We start from the raw sequence: 27,134 nt of genomic DNA, 5'->3' as shown, positions 1-27,134 counted from the left end.
GTAAAATCCCTTCTACGTGGGGGAACCATTGATAATAATAACAATCTTTAATTCTTGTAAGGTAGCAGGAAAGCAATAGTTTGTGTTCTTGATTTTGTTGTGTTTGTTTATTAGACACTTTACACCTTTCGGTACATTCGTGTCTGCTTGATTTTGTTCAATTGTTGCCAAACGGACCTAAAAATACCTCTGAAATATATTGAGGATTTAACATATACAATTTTACTAGTTTGATAAATGTTACATACATACATACAAATGTTACATACAGGCTTACGTAGTCCTGCGTCACCTATGCGGTCGTTTCTTGAACACAACCCGTCTGATTTTTCCTCACACTAAAGCAGAAAACAACTTTCCCCATTGCTACGCCAGATAAATAAAGCAGATAGCATTAAAATGTTCGCAATGATTGTATAACATTTCGCCGAAAATAAATTTTCGGTTGACCATAACGCGAAATGTAATGTTTTGCGGGTGTAATACCCTCCTTACTCACTATCGCTCGTTCGGACCCAACTGAAGGAAAGTAATAGAAGTCAGTAGACCTAGGAAAACAAATAAACCTAGACAGAGGTGATTTCTGCTGGGGGGAGGCTGCCACGCTGCAGTGGCCGTCGCTTCCGACTGAAAGTCGTGCAGGTTTGGTTTCTGGATGAAATATTTCAAACAATAAATAAAAACTGTTCAGCTCTTTATTTCAACGGTGAATTAAATTGAGTTGGTGAGTTAAATTAATTTTGAAACAAATCTTCAAGTCGTCGGATTTTATGTGGTTTTTTCGTAGCTCGATTGATCACTTGTTGTGTATCAAGTTTACGTTTCTTTGCTAACTTCTTTCTGTCTTTCATAGCTTGTTTCCTTTTTGTTGCCTGTACAGGATTGTTAATCTTTTCTACAGCTTTAGATAGATGTCGAGCTCGACGCTTTCCTTCTATTTTTGCTTTTATATTAAGACAAATCACATCGTAGTTTTCTAGGCCGATTTTCGTCCTAATTTTGCGCATTAGCGCTGTGATTTTTGTTTTTAACTCTTCGTTAAGATGATCTTTATCATTTAACTCCCGTAGCATTGGCGACATCATCGAGGGGGCCACTAAACGCATGGTGTTGGAGTTCGTCAAATCAATTACTGAATCAAATAGATTAAACATGTTGTTTCGCTGTAAAAAAACAATAAAAAATGGAATTAAATGTAAATAAATTCATGCTTCAAAACTTACTAGTACAATAGATTTTGGAGTTTTGGATACTTCGCTTTGTATGACATATCGAACCCTTCGCATTATCCAATTCAAATTGATATCTTTGCTCTTTTCATCATTGCTAGATTCAAACGGCATGTCTGCCAGAATATAACAGAGTATCACAAAATTTTTAACAATGAGACTTGCTGTTTCTTCATCTGTTTGTCCAGGGTTAAGTTGACTGCACATATCCAAAACAAGAGAACGGATTGCTTTCGTCGGATTATTGTAAATAAATCGATGTTTAAATGAACACTGCTCGCCTTTCAAAATCGCTTGGACTTTTGTTGTATCTATGCTGGCAAGAAAAGCGCCTATTAACTGTAGTGAAGCATATCGAATCCACTGGTGGCCATAACTGAGCAACGATTGGAGACTATACGCTAGTTCGTCCATCGTATTGGCATAATTTTCATCATAAATAACTTGTGGGCACACTTCAAATAACTTACTAAAAACATTTAAGATTTGGTACAATGAGTGATCTTTCAAATCTTGAAACTCCTCGCCATAATCTTGAATTTCAATTTGCTTTAATAGGACAAATTTACCAGCACTTTCTGATTTCAAAGCTACCATAGAATTAAGTAACGCTGGTAGTACTGTTTTAGCTCGTAGCATGAAAGCTTCTTTTTCGACATTTATCATGCGTATAAGGAACTGCGCTGCGAGCTCTCGTTCACTAAGTTTTGTTTCGCTTAGCATAACTAGTACTAAATTTGCTATATTGTCACGTTGCTTTTTAGTTAATATTGACAGTAAAGTTTCTAGGCTCGTTGCCACTAAAATTTTACAATCGGCAGATTTTTCATTGATTAGACGAATGCCGAGTGCGTAAAACAAATAGTTTCCTTTTTTGCTAAGCAGTTCCTGGGAAAAGTAAATAGAATTAGTATTCGTATTCATTGACTAATAATTGAAATGACAAACCATTGGAAATGATTTAAACATTGCTTGAAGCATGAGAACTGCAGATTCGCGACCGGAAAGCATTTCATATTCCAACTGGCTAACGTAGAAATTAACTGTGTGTTCCACGTTGGATCCTAGCGGGTAGCCTATCAAATAGTCGAGCACCACACGTCGACACTCTTCCCTGAAAATGAAATAAATAAATGAAAGTAAATATTAAATTGCAGGAAGCTTTTGTACGTTTTGTAGGATATTTTGAACAAACGTGAAATTACGTTAGAGCAATATAAGATAGAATAGTGTCAATCGGTATCCTCGTTTTGTTTGATATATGCTGTATCATAGAATAAGTATGTGTTCTTAATCTAGTACCTAAACATAGATTATGATTGTGTATCATGAAATAAATTGGGTAAATCAGGTACAAATGTTATTTGACTGTTCTTCTCAGTACAGTATGTATTTCAACAAAGAAAATATTTCTTACGAGGTTTAGAATAATTTCGCTGAACTTGAAATTTTAAAAGCAGTTTATTTAGCTTAAATTTCTTCCGATTTGTTTAAATTTCATGCAGCGTGTCTGGTCTAATTACTTCAAAGTATGTAAAATACTTAACAAACAAAATAACCTATTTTTTAGACTTAAATGCAAATTAGAAAAAAGTAATGATATTTACCTGAATTTATCGTTGTCATTCATAATGCTAAGATCCGCAATCTTCTTTATAATCGAAACCATTTCTTCGCACGCTAATTTCCTTCCTACGATAGAGCGTAATAATATCAGAGCCATATGTTGTCGGTCTGGATGCATGAGATCTTGCTCAACATAAAGTAATAGCAGTTTTAATTGTGCAGTGCTTATTGTAAAATACTTCACAAATTTCATTAATGTAACAATTGCTTTAAAACAATTTTTTATCAAATGGAAATTTTCATCTGTGCGTGCTATCCCTGAAGCAGCATATTTTTGTAAAAGTTTAAGCAGATTATCCACGACTATCGCTACAGAGTTCACAACGCAAGGAATTTCAGTTTTAATCGACCAAATTGAAGCGATGCATTTTACTGAAAGCGTGATAATTTTAATGTGGTTACTATTCATAGAATCAACGAGAAAAGGTATTAGTGGCACCAGAAACTCGTCATATTCTGTCAATGAAATTTGACTCCTTCTTAGAAGTGTGTCCAATATCTCCAAACCCATTTCAACGAGAATGTGAGTATTTGCATTTGTTGCGCTTGCAGATACATTTTGAAACGTTGCGCTTTTTCGTCTTGGTTCTACAGGAATCAAATGAATATCTTGGATTTCACGTTTCCTATTTTCCATTTGCCTTTCTGAAAGTGTAATCTTTCGTTTATCACATACAAGATATGGAATGTTTTCACTAGTTATTCCATAGACCAACGTCAGTAACGACTCGACAGTTATGTTGGAATTACAGCAAATACCATCAGCTATTTTGCTTAACACTTCTTGTGCCTTTACGATGGTTTTTCTCGAGTTTGTTTTGCTAATAACTTGCTTAAACGGGATAATCAAGTCCAACGTAGATTTTTCGCTCATCTTATTAGCCATTATGTATAAGATTAAAAAGCTCTTCTTACTGGACTTTCGTTCCGAAGTTTTACCGGAAAAAACATTTACATCTTTTCCATCAGACGACAGTCCGAAAATATCATTTATGCACATATTTAATACAAGTTGCATAATGTCGTCAATGATTGGCGCACTCAACCGGTCTTTTACGGCATCCAGTAGAGTATAGACTACGGATGTTAGTACTTGAACTTGAAATCCACGTTTCAGAATCGCAGATAGATCATCTAGAATAGCTTTCAGATATTCGGGTCCAACAGCAACTAGCATACTCTTTAATGTTTCACGTGCAGTACTACGTACTTGTTTAAGGTTCGATTTCAAAAAATTAATTACTCTAATGAATAATTTTGGTAGCTCTTGTTCCAGTACGCAATCTGGCAATTTTTGAAAAAGTTTGACAATGGCGATTGCAAGGGGAATTTTGAGCATATCCCTTTTTTCTCGTGCGTACCGTTCTTTCCGTTCGTTTAATTTAATAGTATCTGACATTTCTTTGTAGTGTATAGCGGAAAATAGATCCGGTATCAGTCCTTTCAAAATATCATCTATTATGGATACTTCTTTATCCTCCTTTAAAAGTGGTGCATTTGAGAACTGATTTTCTTCGTCGTAATTTTCTTTATCTTCACCGTTTTCATCATTATCTAATTTTTTTGCGCTGAAAGAAAAAGAAATATCAATTATTATTTTCTCAAAACCATTACTGTTAGTGAACATTCAGCACACTATTTTTTCATATCAAAATATAAATTATGTCCATAATGATAATACTTGTGCTTTCTATTTTAATATGTCCGTCACAGTCAACTCGAAATATTATTATTCTTTAGACTAAAAAATTTGAAAAAATCATAATTTTTCTATTAAAGATTTTAATTCTGCCGTCTTTTTCGCTTATTTCGATGCTAATTTGACCAAGGGAAGTGGCCGAAAAACGATTATACATATAAGCATTCCAGTGCGGCGTGGAACAACCTGGACGAAATTAAAGGCCGCTCCTGTAAAAACACGATTTTCAAACTATATGTACCTTTTTCAGAAACTACACAATGTATTGGAATAGACTTTTTTTGTTTTGTTAGTAGTAGCTTGGTAAAAACTTTTATAACTCCTGAGTTTTGTGAACGAAGCACAGCCAGAGAAAAAAGAAAAACTAGACAAAATTTTCAAGCATCTTTTCTCCTTTTTTTGGGGGGAGATTCAGCTGACACCAGATTGAGGAGTTTTACTATCTGGTCTAAAATGAACAAGCTGGGAAAATTTTATTTAAATCCGTAATGTTTGAGCTTCTTCGTCGCGAGGAATGACCCATATTTAATCATAAATATTCATTTTGGCTAAACTTACCTTTCTTCAACAATAGTATTATTAAGAAATAATTGCGTGGATTTACAATTTACTTTCGCTGTAAACACGTCATAACGGAAGTTATCCAGCAGTCCTACAACTATTTTTATAAGTTGTTTTTGATAGTCAATGCTATGTTTCATCCTGTTGAGATATTGCTTAAGCAGCATTTTATAGCTTGGCCAAGGTAGCATTCGACCTATCAAAGCTACACATTTTCCAGCTGCTTCAGTGAGTTTTGCTTTCTTCTTGTACGATTCATTACATAAATAGGTCGACACTATAGGAAGTGCGAAATCAACTAAAGTACGGGTAGACGGAGTTTTGTCTAAACTCTTCATAATTTTGTGGAATCGTTTCAAAGCACGACGGTGACGGTGGGATTGTAAATGAGTTATATTATCAAAAAAATCTATTTCACGGTCTATTTCATTTGTAAAAGGATGCAAATCGGCAAAAACGTAATGATAATCGGCGCACTGACGGCTTAATTCGCCTAGTAATTGAATGCTTTCGTATCTAACAGTTTCATTTTTATCTTTTACTCCCCTAATCAAAGCCGGTAGAATCACACGCTCAATTAAATATTGCACGCTATCCCTTTTAGCCGAATGTTGTGTTTTAATGCAATGGATAGCAATTGTTCGTAAAAACTGGTTTGCATTATCGCGAATTGCCAAATCATGATCTATTTTAAGGTAATAGAAGCATTGATGCACGATCCAAATAACTGCTTCCACATTAATCACAGTTTCCTCCTTTGCTAGTTCATTCATTTTACGGAAAGCATTCAACCGACGACTAAAATCTGGTTGGTCCAACCAACGTTTATCCATTGCATTTAAATCATGGAGTATGAATGTGTACCGAACGAGTTCTGCATCATCGCATTTACGAACTAGCAAATCAATTATTTGAAGTACAACTTTACGAGCATCTAAAATATAAATTACGAAAGGTAATTTAACTCATTAGTTCAATGTATTATTGACAAAACAAAACAAGAAATTTGACTTCAAGCGAAAAATCCAATCAATTAAATGGATATTTATGCAGTATTAAATATCCAATTAGTTGATTTCATTTTGACATGACGTTACACTTAAGAAACTTACCTAAATCATTAACCCGCTCCAACAACAATCCAATTTGTCGCTTATATTTCTCTACGTGCGAGACAAATTGCAGCAACTTATTTAGAACTTGAATCAGCTCCCGTATTAATTCGGAATCAACTTTCTGTAGGGAACATTTTCTGGTTATCATAGGAAACAACATGTCTGCTAATGTATCGCATAAAATGCTTTCTTTGGCATATTCAGAAACATAAGATAGTATGTTTAGGAGGTCTTTCGAAATAGATCTGTTTTCTTTCATAACTTTTTGAATATAATTCAAAATTTCAATAAAATAAGCGGATAGCAGTAAACAGCCTACATTTTGCTTTTCATTTACATCGTACTTATCAGAAATAAGCATGTTTTGCATCGGTAAGACGTAACCATTTCCGTTGTCTGTTGATTCCATGGATAACATGCTAATGATCAATCTGCAGATTTCTTGACAAACGGCATCACTGGCCTTTCCGTTTGTCAATAGATTTATTATTTTTTCAAGAGGCGTGCAGCTTATATCAAGTGGTGAAGTTTGTCCATGTTTTACAAGTAGAGGAAAATATCGTAAATTTGTGCTCCAAGCCGAAAACAGTTTTAGAAGGGGTGTTGGAGAATGGATCGAATCACTGTCCAGTTTATTTAGATTCGGCCACACATAAATCAAGAAAACAGCTTCGATTTCTTCTGCGGACCATTCATAGTTATTGTAATGACTAAAAAAATTTACCAAATTCAGCGTTGCTTGCGATTTGAGATGCTTTACTAGCGAGTGATCCATCTGTAGAAAAATTGCATCCATGCAAAATTTCACGTGCAGTAAATATTGTATAAAGTTTTCGTTCTTTAAAGCAGCCACTTCCTCAAAAATATTTTCAAGCAAAGATATCAATGCTTGTAGACGATGGATAGTTAGATCTTCGGGACGTTGATCTTCAGATTTGATAAATATATACGTTTCCATAGGATGGGTCTTTAAAAGTTTTTCGAAACAATCGAATGACATGTTGATAAATAACTTAATCTCTTCTTCTTTAAAATTTCCTAAGAACCTTACAATCAACATTTTCAGTTCCGCCGGAGTCGTCCTATCAATCATTTTAGTATGTAATATTTTCATAACCAAAGGTATAACCTGTAATAAAAAATCGTTATTTAAAAAAATTGAAGATAATATAAATATAATATATAATAGTCAATGCATGTTCATATGTATACGCCGTCATAACTCCGGAACGCCTTGACGATTCTATATCAAACTAGGCGTACCGTCAAACGGGGTAACTTGCAACAGCGGGGTAACATGCAACAACGCTATATCGATCCAATTTACTGTACTTTTTGATCTATTACTGCAATTTTTAATCTATATCAGTCACTGAATCTTGTTGTTAACACTTCAAAGAAGCCATAGACTCTGTTATGTTGGTTTTCAGCTGTTTTGGTAATTTTTAAAAAATCCCACAAGATGGTGTCAAATTCATCGTCTTATTTTCGTCAGTAAAACGTTTGTGTCGCCCACAGGCACAGGCAAATAAAAGAAGCCTAATATACATTTTTTATAGTAAAATGAACAATAAGGAAAGAAAATAATTGATTTATGATGACTAGTTTTGTTTATTTTACTTGTTACCACGTTATTCGTAAAACAAGTACTTAAACGGGGTAACTTGCAACAGCTGGTAGATGTAAAAAGCAGTCTTCCGTTACCTTCAAGAGGCACGTTATCATATAATTTTGCATCAAACAATACTAAAGCACACCTGAAGAGTGTAAGATACTTTCGGTAAATCGGAAATATGCCAGTTTTTCTCTAGATATACTGAAAATGGCCATAGAAGAGGCCAAAACGAAAATAACCTCACTGAGAAAATCGACCAGCAATATGACAGTGTCTAATTACGATCACTCGTAACGCAATGAACATACATATATTACGTAACCGAGATATCGATGATTTTTAACTCTCCCGCTCCACTTCATGACGCGATTTTGCGTAATGAATATACGACGTGTAATGCGTTGTTACACAACTCCCACTGCCCTAAGTGGGTTACGTAATATGTGAATGGTCCTTAAAAAGGCAGCTCTATCGGATCCAGACAAGGAATATCAACTGCATGAATAATATAAAAAGTTATTTCTGTAATTTCCCGTAACGGGCTCATAATTTTTTTTTCACCCACGTGACATAGTGCATTTATGCGTATATTCATGGCAAAAGCATTAAAAATCGCAAGTCAAATTATCATTTGCATATTCAAGTCAAAAAAAACTCATACAAATCTTTTAATTCGTTCAATTTCCAAAAAATATTGCTTGTTGCAAGTTACCCCGTTTAAGGGGTTACTAGTAACAAATTAGTTAAAAAATTCTACAATAGCCAACATTGATCGCATATTTTTTCTCAATATGTGAAATTGTGCTATGGTAGACCTAATAACTTTGCATAAATTAAATGTCCTCAAATTTACTACAGATAAGTTTTCACTTGCACTCATAGTTGAGAACTGTTGCAAGTTACCCCGTTTGACGGTATATGTTTCTTTCATTTTATTTCATTTGTTCATTGTCCAGTAGGCTAAGATATAAATCTTTTAAGAAATAGTCTTGTTTTGACAAAACGCAATCGACATACGGGGACAGACCAAAGCGGAGTCCAAATAAGGAAAAAAGCTTTGTTTCTCTTGCATACGGGCCGATAACAAACTTATTCAATACAAGCGACTAGGTGACTACAGGGTTTATGTAATATATGTTAATAATTTGAAAAAAACATGACCAGTGCTACATTTAAGCTAGAAAAACAACAACAATTGAATAGTAAATAAACAAGATTAGATGTGATGCAAAAGATATTGAATTCAAAATGAATTGAATAACCAAGGGGCGCAAGGTTTTCATATAAAAACTGCACCCAAAGCTAATCATGTTATGGAATGATTCAAAGAAAGTACCGGGGGACCATCCATATACCACGTGGACAGCTTAGAGGGGGGTGGGGGATCTGAAAATGTCCACGCTTGTCCACGGAAGGGGGGGAGGGGGTATGGAAAATGTCCACGTGGACAAGTTTTTTTTTTCCTACAAAAAATAGAAATTAGAAAGAGCAATGTTGAATTGATTCTACATATGTATTAGCATTAGCTCAAATAAAGATTTATCTTCTGAGGCATATGTTGACCTAAACACATGAACCGATCATTACGAGGGCACATATCTGGTATAAATCTTATCGAAAAGATTAAGCCTGCGTTAGTACACATAGCTGTTGATTGTCGAACCTGACATTTGATGTAATGCCGTAATAAAGATATTATTATTGTTTTACAATCCTTGCCCTCTTTTGAAAATGATAAAGGTAACAAAAGAATCCACGAATATTTACCAGTCACGGGACTTATTTATCATTTAGGTCGCGCTTGCACCAAATGTGGATTGTAATTTGTCTCAAAATCAAATGCAAGGGGATCCATGGGCAACGTATTTCCAAAAGGTTTCGCCGCAGAAAATTTTATAAATCACATCGCATCGGAAAGGTCTTGTGTTGTATTGAAGTAGACGGCCAAACTGAGGTGCTTTGGTTAGACAAAGATACTCTGGACAGAGATGAATCGTCAAGCGAAAGTCAAGCTGAAACGGACTTTATTGCAGTCGATAATAATTTACAGTAGACAAGATCACAAGAATTAAGGTTCGAACACCTTGCATACGGAATATAATACGCTGCGGAAAATTGACGGAAAATCCATGGAAAAACTCAAATTTCCGCAACGACTGAAAATCCGTATGCATTGTGTCGGGGCCTTTAGACTGGAGCTTCCATTCACGTAAGCTTTTTCTATAAATACTGCATAAATCAAGTTGAAAATAAAATTTAGCAGAATGCATTTCAGTTTATTCTCATGGGTTTATTCTCAGGCCCCTCCACATCCTTCCTGCTGCATTCTGCATTTACTAATAATGAAAGCCTCTTGCCAGGGCAAGTTATAAGAGTGGTACTTGCTTGAGGTGCGAATGAAGCCTCTTGTTCAAGGGCAAATTATAGCTTGTTCCCCATTCTGGTTCTAGGAAGGAGATTGGTAATGCATAGGTAGTAAGGAACACATACATACACACATACACACCCTCACTCTGTGCTGAACTCTGCTTTACCGACCATGAAGCCTTTAGCCGGGACTGGTTATAAGAATGATACTTGCTCGAGGTGCGAATGAAGCCTCTTGTCCAAGGACAAATTATAACTAGTCTCCGCACTTCCTGGCTCTAGCGCTAAGTTGGTTGAAAAGTAGTAAAAAGCGTATAGTGTAATAGTGTACGGTGTGAGTGGATGTGATCATTAATTATCAAAGTTCTCCATCAAATTTTTATTAGTGAAATTATTGTATGGAAAAGAAGTGAAGTTTCATTAGATAGATTATCATCCCTGCTATCGTTTGAGCTAAGTATAAAATTAAATATATGTTATATATGTGCCATAAGATTAAAAATAAATAGTAAATTTGTGCTTTATTCTATATTCTTTATGTCGTGCTGGGTCGCGTTCGCGTACCTAAGCCAAAGCGACCAAAATGTATGAGTGTGTAGAGTGTGAGCAGAAAATTGCGAGAGGAACTGAGTATGTGAACTGCGCGGGAGAATGCGGAAGAAATTGGCATGTCTCCTGTGCAGGTTTAACTAAAACCGGCATTCATGCCATGAGTGAGAACAGCGTACTGCTGTATGTATGTTTTAACTGCCGAAAATGTTTGCGGGAAAGCAAACAGAGCAAAGTATCCCATGCGAGCGATAATGATACGAATGAGAGTGTGACTGGTATACGTATAAGTGATGCGTGCATATCACAGATGAAAGATGCGTGGAAGCAGATTGTATGTGATGAAATTACAGTGATGACCAAAAAATTTATGACAGCAATCGAAAATAAAGTATCGGATATTGTACAACGAGAAATTTCAAGCATAACAGATAAACTTTATTCTGATTCAAATAATACGCCACTTGTGCAAAGTAGTTGGTCGCAAGTTGTTCGTTCTGGAACAGGGGATAAAATAATTAGGGATCAAACGCCAAATATGAATAAACGCGTTTATGAAGAAAATGGGGGACTTATTAGGAGTGGAAAACGTAGAAGAATAGCGAATAATTCCCAGGAAGCAAACCAGTTTATGTCTGGTATAGCTTCTGATGAGCAAAACGTTAATAATAACAACAAAATAGCTGAAACGATTTGTTTTAGACCGATAGCTGGTCAAGCGGTTGATATTACGAAAAATGATATTCGGCATTCATTAAACGCGGTTACATCTGGAGTAAAATCGGTTCGCTATTCTGAATCTACAGGGGAAGCATTTGTTAAATGCGTCACAAAGAAAAAGTCTGTTGAATTAAAAACGAATGCGCAAAAAGTGCTAGGTGATAAATATAAAATAGAAATTAAAGAGCCAAGTAAACCGAGAATTCGTATTGTGGGATATGAAAAAGAGAAGGACGATATTGATGGTAGTAAATTTATTAATAGTCTCATCAAACAAAACGACTTACATGACAAAGCAGACATTAAAATAATAAAGACGTTCAATAATGATAAATGGAAGAACAGTACTACGGTATCAATATTGGAGGTAGATGCTGTTACGTTTGAGTCTATTATGAATAAAAAGAAAGTAAATGTGGGATGGGATAGATGTAAAGTGTTCGAAGAAATTAGTGTACTGCGTTGTTACAAGTGCTGGAATTATGGCCACAAAATAGCAGAATGTAAAGAGAATGTTTGCTGTCCCAGATGCGCCGAAAATCATGACTTAAAAGAATGTAAAGGCAATTTAGAAAAATGTATCAATTGCGACAAATTTAACAAAAAAATGAATTTAGACTCCGATAACCAGTTGGACATTTGCCATCCCGCATGGAGCTACGAGTGTGAAATGTTCAAAAGGAGACAAAGTAAAGCAAAACGATTTATTGATTACACAAAATAGCAAAAAAAGTTTTTGATTACGTATCTCAATTCTGCCGGATTGACTTCAAACTTTGATGAAATCTGTGTTGCTGTAAATGAGAGTAAGCCATCTATTTTGGTGTTAACTGAGACTCATTTGACTGATGAAGTATATGCCGCAACATTCTCAATAGAAGGGTACTCCATGTTTAATTGTTTGTCACACTCCAGACATACGGGTGGCGTAACAATATTCGTGAAGCATAAATTAAGCATAATAGTAGTATCGAATGTAACAGACAACGAAAACTGGTTTCTAGGTTTGAAAGTAAAGATTGGTAACAAATATGTCCTTGTTGGAGGTGTATACCACTCTCCCAATGCCAGTGATGTTGCCTTTCTAAGAAAACTCGAAGATGAATGGTTAATGGAAGCACTTGATGATACTATTGATAGCATAATATGTGGTGATTTTAACATCGATTACAATGCGAATAACGATAGTAAAGAATTAAGACGAGTGATGGAGGTATATGGACTTAGACAAATTGTGAATGAAGATACACGTGTTACACCGCAAAGCAGCACAAGAATAGATTTAGTTTTCGTTAATCATGTAAATTGTGAAGCTTTTATTGAGGCAAACTTGCGAGTTACTGACCATGAAACGATATGTATTACTATCGACAATACATTAGCATTAGACGATGAATTCTTGAAAGTAAAATGCTGGAGAAGATACAACCAAGGTGACCTATGTAGTCTGCTAAGGCAGTGTCGACTTGACGTACAAACTTCTTCCTGTTGCTTGCAAAGGCGAGACAGGCTAGATAGTGAAAACTTTGTTGGTATAGATCAGTCCTTGAGTTGCAGTATACATGAAAACTTTGAAAACTGTGTCATGAACTATGATCTAATGCTTAAAAACAATGTAGCTAAATTAATAGATGATAAGATCCTAAATACAAATCGGTGTAATGGATGGTACACTAGTGAATTAGCACAGATGAAGCGAGAGTGTGTTCAATTGAATAGAGAACATAGAAGACAAAAGACACAAGATAATTGGAATAAGTATATTTTAGCCAGGAATAACTACTCTAAAGCAATTCGAGGTGCGAAAAATAAATCTATTCAAGAGGAATTAGAGAGAAATAAGCACGATGGCAAAAGAATGTGGAAAACTATAAAAAGACTCACAAATCCTAAAACTGTATCTACTAGTACAATAATATTCGAAGGGATAGAGGAATCGGATGAGCAAACGGTGGCCAAAAAATTTAATGATTATTTCATTGAGAGTATATGCCAGATACAAAATAGTATTCCAAACTCAAATATTAGCGCAACTACATCACAGACAACGTATAACCGGTGCATGTCTAGATTTGAATTTATCTCAATGACACAGTTATGTAACATTGTTAAAGAGCTGAAGCAAACGGCAGGAATTGACAATGTGTCCACTAGAGTATTTAAGGATGCATTTCTGGAAACAAAAGACATGTTATTGAAAATTATAAACACAAGTTTAGCAGAGGGTTTGGTCCCAAGATCATGGAAAGAATCAACCATAATTCCAATTCCGAAAATTAGTAACACAAAGAATGCAACAGAGTACAGGCCTATTAATATGCTAGAGCTCCAAGAAAAAACTCTTGAAATCGTTGTCAAAGGACAATTAATGGCTTTTATAAATTCACAAGATATTATTATACCAGAGCAGTCAGGATTTAGAAAAAATCATTCCACAGAGACAGCCATAAACTTGATACTACATAATTGGAAGTCGAATATTGAAAAGGGTAAATATACTGTGGCAGTTTTTCTGGATTTCAAAAGGGCATTTGAAACAGTTGTTAGATCGCAACTGCTTGATGTTTTGTATAATATAGGAATTCGTGAAACTGTATGGAATTGGTTCAATAGTTATCTCTCTAATAGATGTCAAAGGACTAAATACGGCAACACTGTTTCCAATTCGCGTGAGAATGACTTAGGAGTACCACAGGGAAGTGTCTTAGGACCGCTACTCTTTATTCTTTACATCAATGACTTGAAACGCTGCTTGGGCGGAAGTGGAAAGTTAAAACTATTTGCTGATGATGCCACAATCTATTGGACTAGTGACTGCTTGGAAACAGCGATCCAAGAAGCTGAAATGGACCTGAAACAAATTGCTGAGTATTTGAAACTGAAAAAACTGAGTTTAAACTTATCGAAAACTAAATGGATGATAATAGGAAATAGGAAATATGCTGATAATGTGGAACTCAGAGTAGATGGAGACGTAATTGAGAGAGTGAAGGTTACCAAGTATCTCGGATTGCAGGTAGACGAAAAGCTTAATTTTTCAGAACACGTAGATTACGTAATTAAAAAGATAGCTATAAAATATGGAGTATTGTGTAGAATAAACAGATATTTAACGTTTTGGTCCAAGCTTACATATGTAAAATCAGTTATATTACCCCATTTTGATTATTGCGCAACGGTGCTATTGTTGGCGTCAGATGCGCAGGTGCAAAGGCTTCAACGGTTGCAAAATAAGATTATGAGAATATTACTTAGATGTGAACGACTGACACCAACATCTCTTATGTTGGATATGCTCCAATGGATGTCAGTGAAACAAAGAATAATTTACAATAGCGTAATATTCATACAAAAAATGAAACTGGGGATATTACCTGAGTATCTTACAGATGAAGTTCAGTTTGGCAGAGATGTACATAGACACAATACTAGAGGAGCTTCTGATTTCAGATTGCCTCGATTTTTGAAACATACGACTCAGAGATCGCTTTTTTATAAAGGTCTTCAAATATACAACAGTTTACCGTTGGACGTGAAGTCTGCAAGAAATATGACGCAGTTTAAACGAATGGCAATTGTGGCAGTTAAAAGTCAGTTTTAAATTAAAGACAACACTTGCATATGAATATGTGATGCTGAATTCGACTTGATTCGTGTAGTCTGAAGTCTACTAAGGTAGAATTGCTTAGACACGAGAGTTGTTGCTATGTTGCTTGCAAAGGCAAGACATGCAAAATATTATCGGCAGTCTTTAGCCAATTAGAAAAGTCAAAAGAAGTAATAATACTATAATGGACATACGCGGGAGAGTGATGCAACAAGTCACACTGATTAGATAAATAAAAATGTGGAAAATGTGAAGAAATCAGTTTCAAATATCCAAGAGATAAACCGTCCCTCCCACTCCAAAGATGCGTATGGGGTGGAGGCAAGGACCAAGGAAGGTCGGGGCCATCATAGAGGAAGGTACTGAATAAAAAAAAAAAAAAAAAAAAAAAAAAAAAAAAAAAAAGAGGGAAAACGGGGTGAAAACACACCGACACTTTAAGCACGGATAATAAGCAGTTCGCTCACTCTATAGCGATACTGCAATAACAACGAAGTGCGGAACAACACCCGGATAACATCACAATAGATCAAAATGCTGGTCGTAGTGATAATATCCACACACAAAAAAAAAATGCATTTCAGTTTTGTTAAATTTGACATAAGCAAAAAAATGTCCACGTGGACAAACAGGAGAGGGGGGTGGGAGTTGAGCCAATGTCCACGCTTGTCCACGCTTGGAGGGGGACGGGGGGTTGAAAATTGGTATTTTTCTGTCCACGTGGTATCTGGATGGCCCCCGGCCTGTGGAGCATTTTGGCGAATTTTCTGATCATTAGACGTTATAGTGAATCAGTAATGGCGTATAGAGCGAATTTCATTTTTCGCAGTTTACCATACCAGCAGGTTTGTGGAACTTTTGAAAAGTTTCTTGAAATCAAAAGCTCTATCGTTAGGCGAATTTAATTTTTGATTAATCCCCCTAAAAGTGAAATAAAAACAATATTTTTATTCTTTTTCAATATAACACATTGATGTTTTCTGCGACGTTTTGAAGCATAGTATTGCAAGAAATTTTGCTGAGAACAGTAACATTCTATCTCTTTAGCGAAGATAGAAAAATCCTATTTCTTAATTATTCGTTAAAATCAGCTTTTCTATTTTAGCTTTTTTTGTTGTTCTTGTTGTTGTTGGCTGACTTTTTCATGTTTTACAAAGTTGTACAAATAGTAAAAATACACAACTTTGCTGAATATTGTATACTTCTATGTTTGCTTGTTTAGGAACTGTACTGCCGCTACTCGCATAACGGTCCCATTTTCTATGGAGTTTCCTCCAATAAAAATACCCCGATTTTGACCCCGAATTACTCGACGTCCGGCAGACGGCGCTAAATTAAACAATGTTGTTCAGAAACTAGATAACAGCAGCTACTAAATCCAGAAGATTTCATTAGTATCCCCCAATAAATGACAAATTAGAAATTAATTTTGCGTTTTACGCTACATCTTACCTCACTTCGGTGATTGTCCTGTATTATGCATCTATGTTCATTTTCTTCGTCCATGCTCCGCTTGAAGAAAGTGATTATTTCCTGCTTAAAGCTTTTACTGCAGTTTAAACGATAGAGATTTTCCTTATATGGCATGAAAGCGGGGTTATCATAAGTAAATATACAACTTAGAGCTAACCGTTGTACTTCAGAACTACGATGGCATAAAAGCTCTAGGAATATCTCATATAATTGCCGTGCTTTAAAAATCGTTCTTGGATCTCTCACATTGGAAAATATGTTTAGATAAGCGATTAATATTTTTTGTGTAGCTTTGGGTGTATCCTCGTTTTTTTCGCCCGCACTAGATTTTTTAGGCCGATATTCCTCTTCCAGAAAACGAAGGAATGATTCTACAATATCCCGATTTTTGGCTTCGAAAATTCTGCTATATCTTGACAAACAATCTAACAACTGGACTCGATAGTTAAGATAATCAATCTTTTCGTACTGGTCGTTGATTGATTGATTTTCATAATTGCTGTGTTGTTTCTGACAAATATCTGAGAACACATTATTATTCGCAACTTCCAAAGTACAGTTTAGTTGCTGTTTGTAAACGCTCCAAAAGTCTTTAACACTAAAGCCTTCAGCATATGTTAGGAGAACTTCACTGGCTGGCTTCCAAAGTAGATTAAAATTTATTGAAAGCAACGATATAACAGTGCGCATAGCATCCACTTGAAACTCTGGGTTCTTAATAGTCTGGAACAAATTTGAATCATATTCTAGTTTTTTCAACAACATCACTTGCTTTCTGTAGTTGTGAATGTCTGGTTCAATACTTTCAATACTATGTAGTAGGCTGAATAATGTCTCGCTATCAGCATCTAAGGCGAATGTTGTAAGTTTGCTGAATAACGTGAAAGTGTGCGTAACTAGCAGTCTGGTGCAATGATGTATTGAAGCCAAAAATTCACATAAATGAGCATGCACATCTTTGAAGAGCACATCGTCTAGTACTTCTGACTTTTTAAGGCTTATATGAACCAAACACAAATTGACTATGTTAATTAAAGACTCTTTTCGGCTGCTTGTAATAACCGGCAGCAAACGCTTAACAGTTTCCAAAAACAACTGAATGTCCGGGTAGTTTAAGTGAACAAGGGTTTCAATCAAAGTACTCAATGCTGAAATATAACAGCTTTCCGGATTAGCGTTAATTATAACCAATGTCGAATACACCTCCTTCTCCAACGCATACAAAATCTTGTTATCTATATCAAAATCCTTTAAATGAGGAAGCAATGTTATGCAGGCGTAAAAGTTTTCTTGATTTTCAGCTCGTTGGCCTCCTGAAATATACAAAAAGGCATCATTAATTTAAATTATTCTACGATTGCCACAGATATCTTCTTTATAGGTTCATTAGGGTTGTTTGTCAGTAAAATAAGCTCTCACAAAATTAAAACAAGTAGCTCCCAAATCACCAAACCTTTATTTTACACAAATGTTATATTTTTGGCATACCTCTCACAGCGTCGCAAAGTCTCCACACTTGTGATATAAAATGAAGAAGTTTTACTCAAGATACACGCACACATATCTTTCTACCAACTTATACTCGTGATCGTGTAAACAATAAACAATCATGTAATGATAAGCAAATATAATTTAGTTCGATTTATACAAACAAGCGAGACAATCATTTCATCGTTCGAAAGAACGTCTATCGAACTATAGGCCCAAGTTCCTACAACTATTAACCCTGACGTGACCGCCGCGATAATAATTTACTTAAAACAAAAAGCCTAGGTGCTACAGTTATCGAAACTTGACCTTCTGTTTTCATACGACATAGCTGTTAGAATACAGGACAATTGCAGGGCTAGTTTTTACGATCCTATTCATTCCAATAGACTGGGGGACTTGGGGACTTCAAATGGCAGACTGGAATAAACTTCAATTTGCAATTTTCTGACGGTTCGTCACTTCGCGAGCGCGAAAAATTCAATGTGTGAACTGAATGGCGCATAACAGCGATGGCGGTCAGCTCGTTAAAGAGAGCACAAACGCCAAAGAACCAACGGACTCTCGTAGAAACCGCCCACGCAACTGTTCATTCAACAGACGTGAATGAACCTTAGCTAGAAGCAATCAAAAGAAGATCAAAAGCGATAATCAGAACACCAAAGATATTTTTTTTCGATGGGAGGAGCGTCGAGGCTTACACTCGATCCTAAGAGAATTAAATCAACTACTATTATCAAAAATAATATCTCACCTACCAAAACCATCAGCGCACCCAACCAGAAGACTATTGGTTACCACGGTCAGCCAACGAATATCAAACGAATTCACATAAGTGCATGATTTAAAATCCTCGAATAGATACCTTATATCGACACCGGAGCTGACATATCGGTCGTTCCCCCAACTTCAAGAGCACGTCTTAGCCCTATAGAGCATCGCATCAATTTTTCGCCGCAAACGGTACAAAGCGCATAACAGTCGACTTCGGGCTGCGACGAACATTTTTATGAGTATTCCTCATCGCTGCCCGATGTCAAATCGTTTATAATCGGAGCGGATTGTCTCAAGCATTTGGATTTACTTGTGGATCGGCGACAATACGACAAATTTTTGGAAGAATTCTTTTACTTCTACTAGTTAATAAGATCTTCACAGATTTTACCAGTATTTTGGTTACAACTTGTAACCTTCATCAGTGTGGCCATGGACTGCCATGGGCCAGAAGAATTCCTTCAAAAAAATTTCTCGATTATTTGTAAATTCCAATGAGATACTCGAATTGTAACTCTTATATAAAACTTTGATTCACAGACGATTTTGATGAGGTTTTTGGCTATTCTGAGCGGCGAGCTACGTGAAAAGCCACATTTCACTGCGCAGCCACTCGCATTTAATTTAATGTTCTGCGATTCAAGTCACATACCGCAAAAGATTCGACTCGACTAATGCCGAACGAAACGCGAGTGGCACAATTTGAAATTTGCAAATCACGGAACTAATTATCGGTGACCCAGACTACTGGTTGTGTGCCGTACTTCTTTATCGATTTCGAAGTACCTATACTTGACTACTCAATGAATATGTTATTACTGTTTTTTGAAAAATTCCCTGATTTTGTTCGAAATTCCCCAATAATTCCTATAAGGTTATTCATAAATAAGGTTTTTAAGGTCATTTCAAATTCCCTAACAATTACAGGTTTTTTTTTCAGGTAGTTGCCACCCTGGAAAACAGCATACCAAGCCTGCCTGAAATTGTTCTAATAGCCGGCTGTGAAGTCTGTCGATAAACAAAGGTAAAGTCTCATAAAGACGTTTAAGCTCAAGGCTTTTTTGCTAGTGAACACAATACCCAGCGATTACACGGACATAGACGACTGACATTTTTGAAACCCCACAATTTTTTATCTGATTTTGATTCTGCAGACCTTTTTGGTTATTTCGATACTAATGTTGTAATGACCCGACCACAGGAAGTGGATGGATAACGATCATGTCATGAGACACATTCCGCGGTGATGTTACAACGTTTTGACATTTCTTTGCACAGTATTTGTGTTTCAACTGAGAAAATCGTTGAGAAACCCCCAAATATTATTATATATTTGGAAAGAGCATAAAATTTCCTGTGAACAAGAATTTCAAGTGAACAAACTAATAGCATTTGCGTTACCTAGATTCTTTTGGAAAGCAAATACGTAGCGTGACGTTACAACGCGCCAGAAATTCGTCTTTTGGTTCTTCTGTTAAAAAAACATAAAAATTCTGCTCTCTTTCAAATTTTATCTAAAGACTTTCTTCTATGATTTGATAACCCAAGCAACAATGTGAGGTCTATTGTACTCTTATGGCGGTCTTCATGACCAATTTTGGTCTTAAATTCCATCATAAGAGTGTAATAAACCCCAAATTGTTACTTGGGAAGCGATAAATACTGAACAACTTGCCATATTCAGAAATTCGATAATTAGTGAAGTTAATTTTTAAACAGCTTTTACTTTTCGTGACGTTACAACGCTCTGCTTTACACAGAGAGAGTCGTAGCTCCGTTGTAACGTCAGAATCTGTTCGTTAATTATCGCTGTTGCTGCTTTTGTGCATAAGGGATAATCCAAAAACGTGTTGTTAATTTGTCTTTCACTATTTTGCCGACGTAATTGCGGGGTTGTTCACAAATTACGTCGCACAATGGGAGGGATTCTAAGAAAGTGAAACATGAGTAATAGCTTCGAAACCCTAAGACATAGCGTAATAGTTGTTTCAGAAAAGTTTCTTCATTTAAAAAGCACTTTCTAGTGGTGAAAAAATATTCGGACATTAGGGTGTCCTCAAGCAGATACAAGATATATTTTCTCTATTTTAAGTGCTCTAAAATTATAAAACTGTCTTCCAAACTTCTACCAACAAAAGAAAAAAAAAGTTTGTTGCAATTCGTTTAGTATTCGAGAAAAAGATACCTAAATTTGAAAATCGTGTTTTTACAAGAGCAACGTTTTATTCCGTCTAGGTTGTTCCACGCCGCACTGGATTCCGGGTCAATCCCGACGTGCCGAGCTTTGTTTCGTTCACGACGTTCAATCATTACCCCTAAAGCTTATAGTTGTACTAGGCTATAACGAACGGAATACGCTGCAGTTCCAAGATGTCTTCTACCTGAAGCGCTTGTATAGGCGCTTTATTATACAGTATCAGTACGCTATTATACGCCTGCCCACTTTGATAAATAGGAGAATATTGAAACGTTTCCGGACAAACTGACGCGACTGATCAGAGCTACATTGGATCGAGTGATGTGTTTCGTACGCATCTCTGGGACACTCTCGAGTCCCTTCAAGACGCGGCGAGAGTTGAGACAAGGTGACGGTTTATCCTTCATGCTGTTCAACATCGCTCTTGAGGGGTGATCCGACGAACGGGCATCGAAACGAGGCACAATTTTTACCAATGGTAGCCAACTTCTAGACTTTGCAGATGACTTAGATATCATAACCAGCGACGGCGGAGGCAATTTACGCCAGACTGAAAGCGGAGTCTAGGAGAATTGAGCTAAAAATAAATACGTCGAAGACCAAATACATGAAAAAAAGAGGCTCAAAGGAAACAAACGCGCACCTCCCACGGACGGTAACCGTTGACGGCGACGAACTAGAAGTGGTAGAGGAGTTCGTGTATTTGGGATCGCTGGTGATCGAGGACAACACTAGTAAGAAGATCCAGCGGCGCATCCAAGCGGGAAATCGGGCCTACTTTGCCCTTCGTAAAACGCTACGATCAGGAAGCGTACGCCGCCGTACGAAGCTATCTATGTACAAAACTCTTATTAGACCGGTAGTTCTTTATGGACTTGATGCCGTGACGCTGCTCACGGAGGACATACGCGCCCTTGCCGTGTTCGAGCGGAAAGTGCTGCGGACGATATTTGGCGGAGTACAAACTGAAAGCGGAGAATGGCGGAGGCGTATGAATCACGAGCTACAGGTACTACTTGGGGAGACTCCTATCGTACATCTAGCGAAAGTTATAGCAGGCTACGGTGGGCCGGACACGTCGTAAGGATGCCGGACTCTATGCTCTATGCTGCTGAAGAAGAAGAAGATGTTGAAATCTTCGACCCCCTGCAAAATAATGTTGATTGAACAACTTCGACTCAACGTACCAGCTAGGAAAACCCTATAAGCGGATTTTGGGCTTTCAATACACCGTACGTTATTTAGCCGGTACAATTCTATTGATGGGTATTAAGGTGTATTTAATGTTGCATCTGACTACTCTGTTAATAACGTGACTAGAAGTACTTTTAAATCTAGAATTACAGTCAACTTTCGTTCGTTGGGCTATATTTAAGTGGGCTACGTTTTAATCGGGTTCCCGTTAATTGGGCTATAGCCCACCTAGAACGAAGTCAAACGTCATTTCTGACAGCGTATTTTTTCTTCCGAGGGGCTCTTGAATATAGTTCATTCAAGTGTGGAAAATAATTTATATAGAAAATATTAAAATTAATTGAATGGAATACAATTGCATCATATCGTTTTCCGATCCCTTATGAACTTGACTTTCCTATTTTTAGCATCACGGTGAAACAGTTAAAAATGCCAATATATATTAACATTGTTGCATGAAATTCTACTATTTACTTGCTAAATAATCTACAACTAAATTTCGAACGACGAAACGAAAAGATTAGGTTCCACTTTGATTCTATAAGTCAAAAAACAATCGATATATCCCTCGGTTTTGACATCTCAGCCCAATTAACGAAAGTCTTTTACTAAATGGGCTAAGAGCTTAGTGCAATTAACGAAAGTTGACTGTAGTATATACTAGAATTGTCCGTAGGATACCTTCGAAGACCAGTATTAATAAATTAGATTAAACTTAATAATACTCACCAAGAATTACTTGTAAAATTTTCCTAATTGCTTCATCACATTTCAGTTTAATCGGAATTCTTTTCCAATTATTTAGATCCATTCCACTTTTACAGGGACGAGATTTTTGTAGCACAATTTTCATTAATAATTTCAAACCGCGAAAATCGACGCCTTTTTCCAAATATTTTAAATAATCCGGCAACACCAGTATTTCAAACATCGAACTATCGACCACGTTCAGGACAAATTCTTCAAATACATTCCTGGAGCGAGTACCAAGCGTCATAACATTTTTTGTCAAACGACTAACTTCCAGCTGGGTCATGCATAGATTACTCGACATCAATAAAGTTGCGATTTTGGAAATAGTCGACAGAATTGCTTCTGATTCTGTTCCATCAATTGTTTTGATCAGTTTTCCAATTAAACATGGGATATTTTGTAAGTAGTTTCCATGCTGATATTCAGCTATTAAACCAATCAATTGAAGAATACAATGAAAAGCCATTTCATTTGAAATTGGATTATTTACTAAATGGATGTCTAAAGCTGTATATATTACTCTCCAAAACGGTTCCATGTTATCAGGTTCAACGCATTGTAGCATATCTGTTACTGTTTGAATTAGAATATTATGTAGATACTGAGGATCAAAATCGTTTTCCCTATTTGGTTTCTCGTTAATCACTTCTAGTAGTAAAAGCCTCCAGTACTGTTCGGCGCAGCTGTGAAGTTGTCCGTTGATTCCACGCATAATTTCAAATAGAAATCTGCCGCAACTAGATGACAAGCTTGAGTTTTTACCAGCAGCTGTTGAAATCATGTATATAAGTTCTTTTTTGTTTGCAATATCACGTGCGAGAAATCCGAAGCATTCAGCCGCAAAATTTGTTATATACAAAGGCTTTGATTCTTCTAACATTTGCACCAATCTTTTAAAAATCTGATCCAGCTTTTTTCGTAAAAAGCCACGTAGGGTTTTTAGCAAAACCGCTAAACACAGAAACGTGTGTTCCAAAATTTCAGAATCTCTAGTATCAAGAAGAACTATTAGCTTGTCAAAAAATTGAAAAAAATAGGGGCAAAATTCAGCTCTTAAATCCTTAGCCAAGGCCACTAAAATCCTGAAAAACAGTGAATTAGTAATTCCGTTAAATATATATGTATGAACACATTGCATACTCTAGCAGAGCTTGGATAGAAAGACAGCTTGCCTTCTGTAAACACATTAACAAATGTTCAAGAACGAAAGTCTTTTTATGTAACAGTTGAGGCAAAGAAACAATCGAGCGAATCGGCATTATAAACTGCTGAAAATCCTCAGTCAAGTTGAGCACACGCCATTTTTGAACCGCCTCATGGAAATGCGACTGGTCGTTTTCTAATTCTTCATTCTCATGACCAATAGAGTATAAGGCGGACCGACGTATATCTATCTCGGCAATTCGTTCTCTTAACGATTTAAACTGTAAAACAATACATAACCTTATATAAGCAAAAAGGAAAGAGCAAAGCCTTTGTAAGTTGTTGATAACATACCTGAAACATGCTTTTCGACTTGCACTTCGGCATACTATTTTTCATAATACAAAATTAAATCAGACAGGTTACAAATGACAACTATGAAAAGCAAAAAGTGCGTTTGAATTTAACAGCAAACTTCTATCAAAATTTCATCTAATATATTCAATATTACTTCAATATAATAATTATATTAATTATTAATATTACTGGATGAAATAAAACACATGCACATGTGAAACGAAATGTAAACAACAGCAATAAACGATCTTAATAAAATAACGATCTGATAAATTTTACCAAAGATGCAGAGTTGCCAGGTTTTTCCGAAAAATACTTATTTGTCGACCAACATTTGAAAAGGGCGGATAAGCCAACTGTCAAACAGAACGAGCACAGTAGATTCTTCACACATTCTAAAGAATTCTGGCTTTAGTTTTCAGAAGGTCGCATAATCAACCCTTTTACATGCATTATACGACCTTTTGAAAACTAAAGCCAGAATTAAATTCGATAAGTTTTCTTTCTATTTGATTTCCAGGTTTCGCATTCTAGTAAGACGCTCCAAAAACTTTAGTTTTTTTGCTTGATTAGTTCTCGAGTAATGAGGAAATTTGTATATTATTTTTATGCCCCCCCACCTAAAGAGAGGAGGGGTCTCAATTCACCATAGAAAAAATTTTTGCCTTCTGAAACCCCAACATGCCAAATTTGCTCTTACGCCCTCCTTAATATTGCTCTCTCACCCCTCTATAAAATTGCTGGTCATTTTATCTATCCAACGACATATAAATTGTTCAGTTTCGTTCAGTAGTTTACTGCCCATAAAAGCATAACTGTCCCATATGGAATTTTATCGATTTTGAGAAAAGCACGAAAGTAGCTAATTTATACAGGGGCTTGCGATGGGTGCCATGTTTTTGTTGCCAACATTTCAGCACCATCTCGACAAGGTTGGCAGCAAATTTACCTGTCAGACGGGCGCTTTTCCTGCAATAGCGCCCTTCGTTAAGTTGACTGTCAAACACCGTTCGTTAAGATAGGGATAGCACCCCGCTGAATTTATATCCTAATTTATTTAGCTTCCCGAGAAAATATTTCGTTTTTCAGCTTCATATAGTGGTGCGCAAAGGTAAATCATGTATTATTGACAGTGTAAGCACGTGTAAGGGTACCGCCAGAGTGCAAGCGACACGCGACGCGACGCGACATTTCTTGCTGTAGTTATACGCGCAGCCCTTTTTCGCCCGAAGCAGGACTGTGCATTTGGCAACATGAGAGCGAAGTCGTGTCGCGTCGCTGTCGCGTTTACTCTGTACGGGGCCTAAGTTTTCTATGTTTATGTTCTTATTCTTTGCTTAGATAACATTTGTTTTGTTCTATTACGTACAGACTTACAAACAACACAGTTACCGTGTACCCCCGTTGGTATGGCCTTCTTTAATCTGAACATTTTTAATCTGTACCCCGGTGGTATGAATGCGTTCACATTAAAAACCGATCAAGCGTCACACACAATTGACGTTAAAGTTGACCGGTCAATTGGGTTGTTTAGTGCATGAGAAATGTCTCATTTAGACACATTTATGCACGAAGAACACCTCCAGGAACAGATAACAAAATTTATTTTTGCATTTAAATTGTCTACAGCTTCGATATTATAAAAAACATTATTTTAAATTTTTATTAAAAGACACTTGCGTTTATATAATGACGTTCGTGAGTCACGTTGAAAAACATGCATAAGACACGTAAGATGATTTCAACAGGGACAATATTTCATCACTGTGACATCAAGAAATGTCAAAAGCTTTCGCAAACGCGGCGGACTATAGTTGATGTTGAATGTAAGGTTGTCGCAAACTATCAGGCAATCAAGCAGTGAATGTCGCGAATGGTTTTTCGATGGCATGTAGTCTTAAATATTAACCTGACATAATAAACATTAAAAATTTTTTTTTTGACGTTTATACAATAAAAAAAACCAAATGGTTTATGTTTTCTTATTTTTTATGCCAATCTGCGTCATATGCCATTAAAACCCATATACCATTAAACAACCCAATTAAAAAAAAGCAAAAAATCTTAATGCGTTTCCTCTTGCTCAGGAGCTTTGGCAATATAGCTCATACGCAACTTACCTCTCTCCAGTAATCAAAATAGACCATTTTAGTTGAAACTGCCGAGCCAATTTCGTCTTCTACGAACCGAACGTTCAGAATTCGTACATGTTTGAAATGTTTTCAAAACGTTTGTTTTCGTCAAATCAAAACAACAAGTTCATAGGGTGCGCGTCTTGCGCGTATGTGAAAATGAATAGTTAAAAATGAAGAGTTACCAAATATTCAGATTAAAAATGAACTCGCCCAATCTGAACGAGCTGTTTTTTATATTAGCGGGGGTTGAGTGTACAATGTCTTACGTTAACCGAAAATGATAAAATTTAAATGCTGATTACGTTTGTAAAAAATTTGTCCATGTTTGAACGGACAAACACGAAGCAAGCTACCCTAGCATTCAGCTGATGAGCGAGAGAGAAATATTGTTGCTTTTCTCATCACTCTTGTGCTGACAGTTTCTTACGAGATTTCGTGTGAGTGTAAAAGAGATACGTGGTGTCACATTTGACATAAAGACAATCGAGCGAAAAATGAAGACTGGTTCTGTTCGATTTCTGCCAAGCATCCG

The 27,134-nt window shown here is 36.3% G+C and overlaps 1 protein-coding gene across 1 annotated transcript; it reads right to left on the bottom strand.

Moving 5' to 3' along the window:
• Positions 1-696: 696 nt before the first annotated feature.
• On the bottom strand, positions 697-24,559 carry LOC128742244 (small subunit processome component 20 homolog). Its single transcript, XM_053838540.1, has 10 exons — positions 24,465-24,559; positions 24,108-24,391; positions 22,944-24,049; positions 16,541-17,874; positions 6,228-7,359; positions 5,113-6,049; positions 2,837-4,423; positions 2,178-2,343; positions 1,224-2,117; positions 697-1,163 (listed from the first exon to the last, which is right to left on the bottom strand). Exons 1-10 carry the CDS (start codon positions 24,507-24,509, stop codon positions 735-737), a joined length of 7,914 nt encoding a protein of 2,637 aa, XP_053694515.1. The 5' UTR covers positions 24,510-24,559; the 3' UTR covers positions 697-734.
• Positions 24,560-27,134: the final 2,575 nt, after the last annotated feature.

Source organism: Sabethes cyaneus, chromosome 3 (genome assembly GCF_943734655.1).
Source record: "Sabethes cyaneus chromosome 3, idSabCyanKW18_F2, whole genome shotgun sequence".
Classification (NCBI taxonomy): domain Eukaryota; kingdom Metazoa; phylum Arthropoda; class Insecta; order Diptera; family Culicidae; genus Sabethes; species Sabethes cyaneus.
The sequence above is the reverse complement of the archived record's forward strand: the minus strand, read 5'-3'. Positions and strand labels throughout refer to the sequence as shown.

Coding starts and splice junctions, on each gene's coding strand:
- LOC128742244 (XM_053838540.1), bottom strand. CDS start 24,509: ATGAAAAATAGTATGCCGAAGTGCAAGTCGAAAAGCATGTTTCAG. Junction 24,392..24,464: donor AGTCGAAAAGCATGTTTCAG/GTATGTTATCAA, acceptor ATTGTTTTACAG/TTTAAATCGTTAAGAGAACG. Junction 4,424..5,112: donor AATACTATTGTTGAAGAAAG/GTAAGTTTAGCC, acceptor TTTTTCTTTCAG/CGCAAAAAAATTAGATAATG.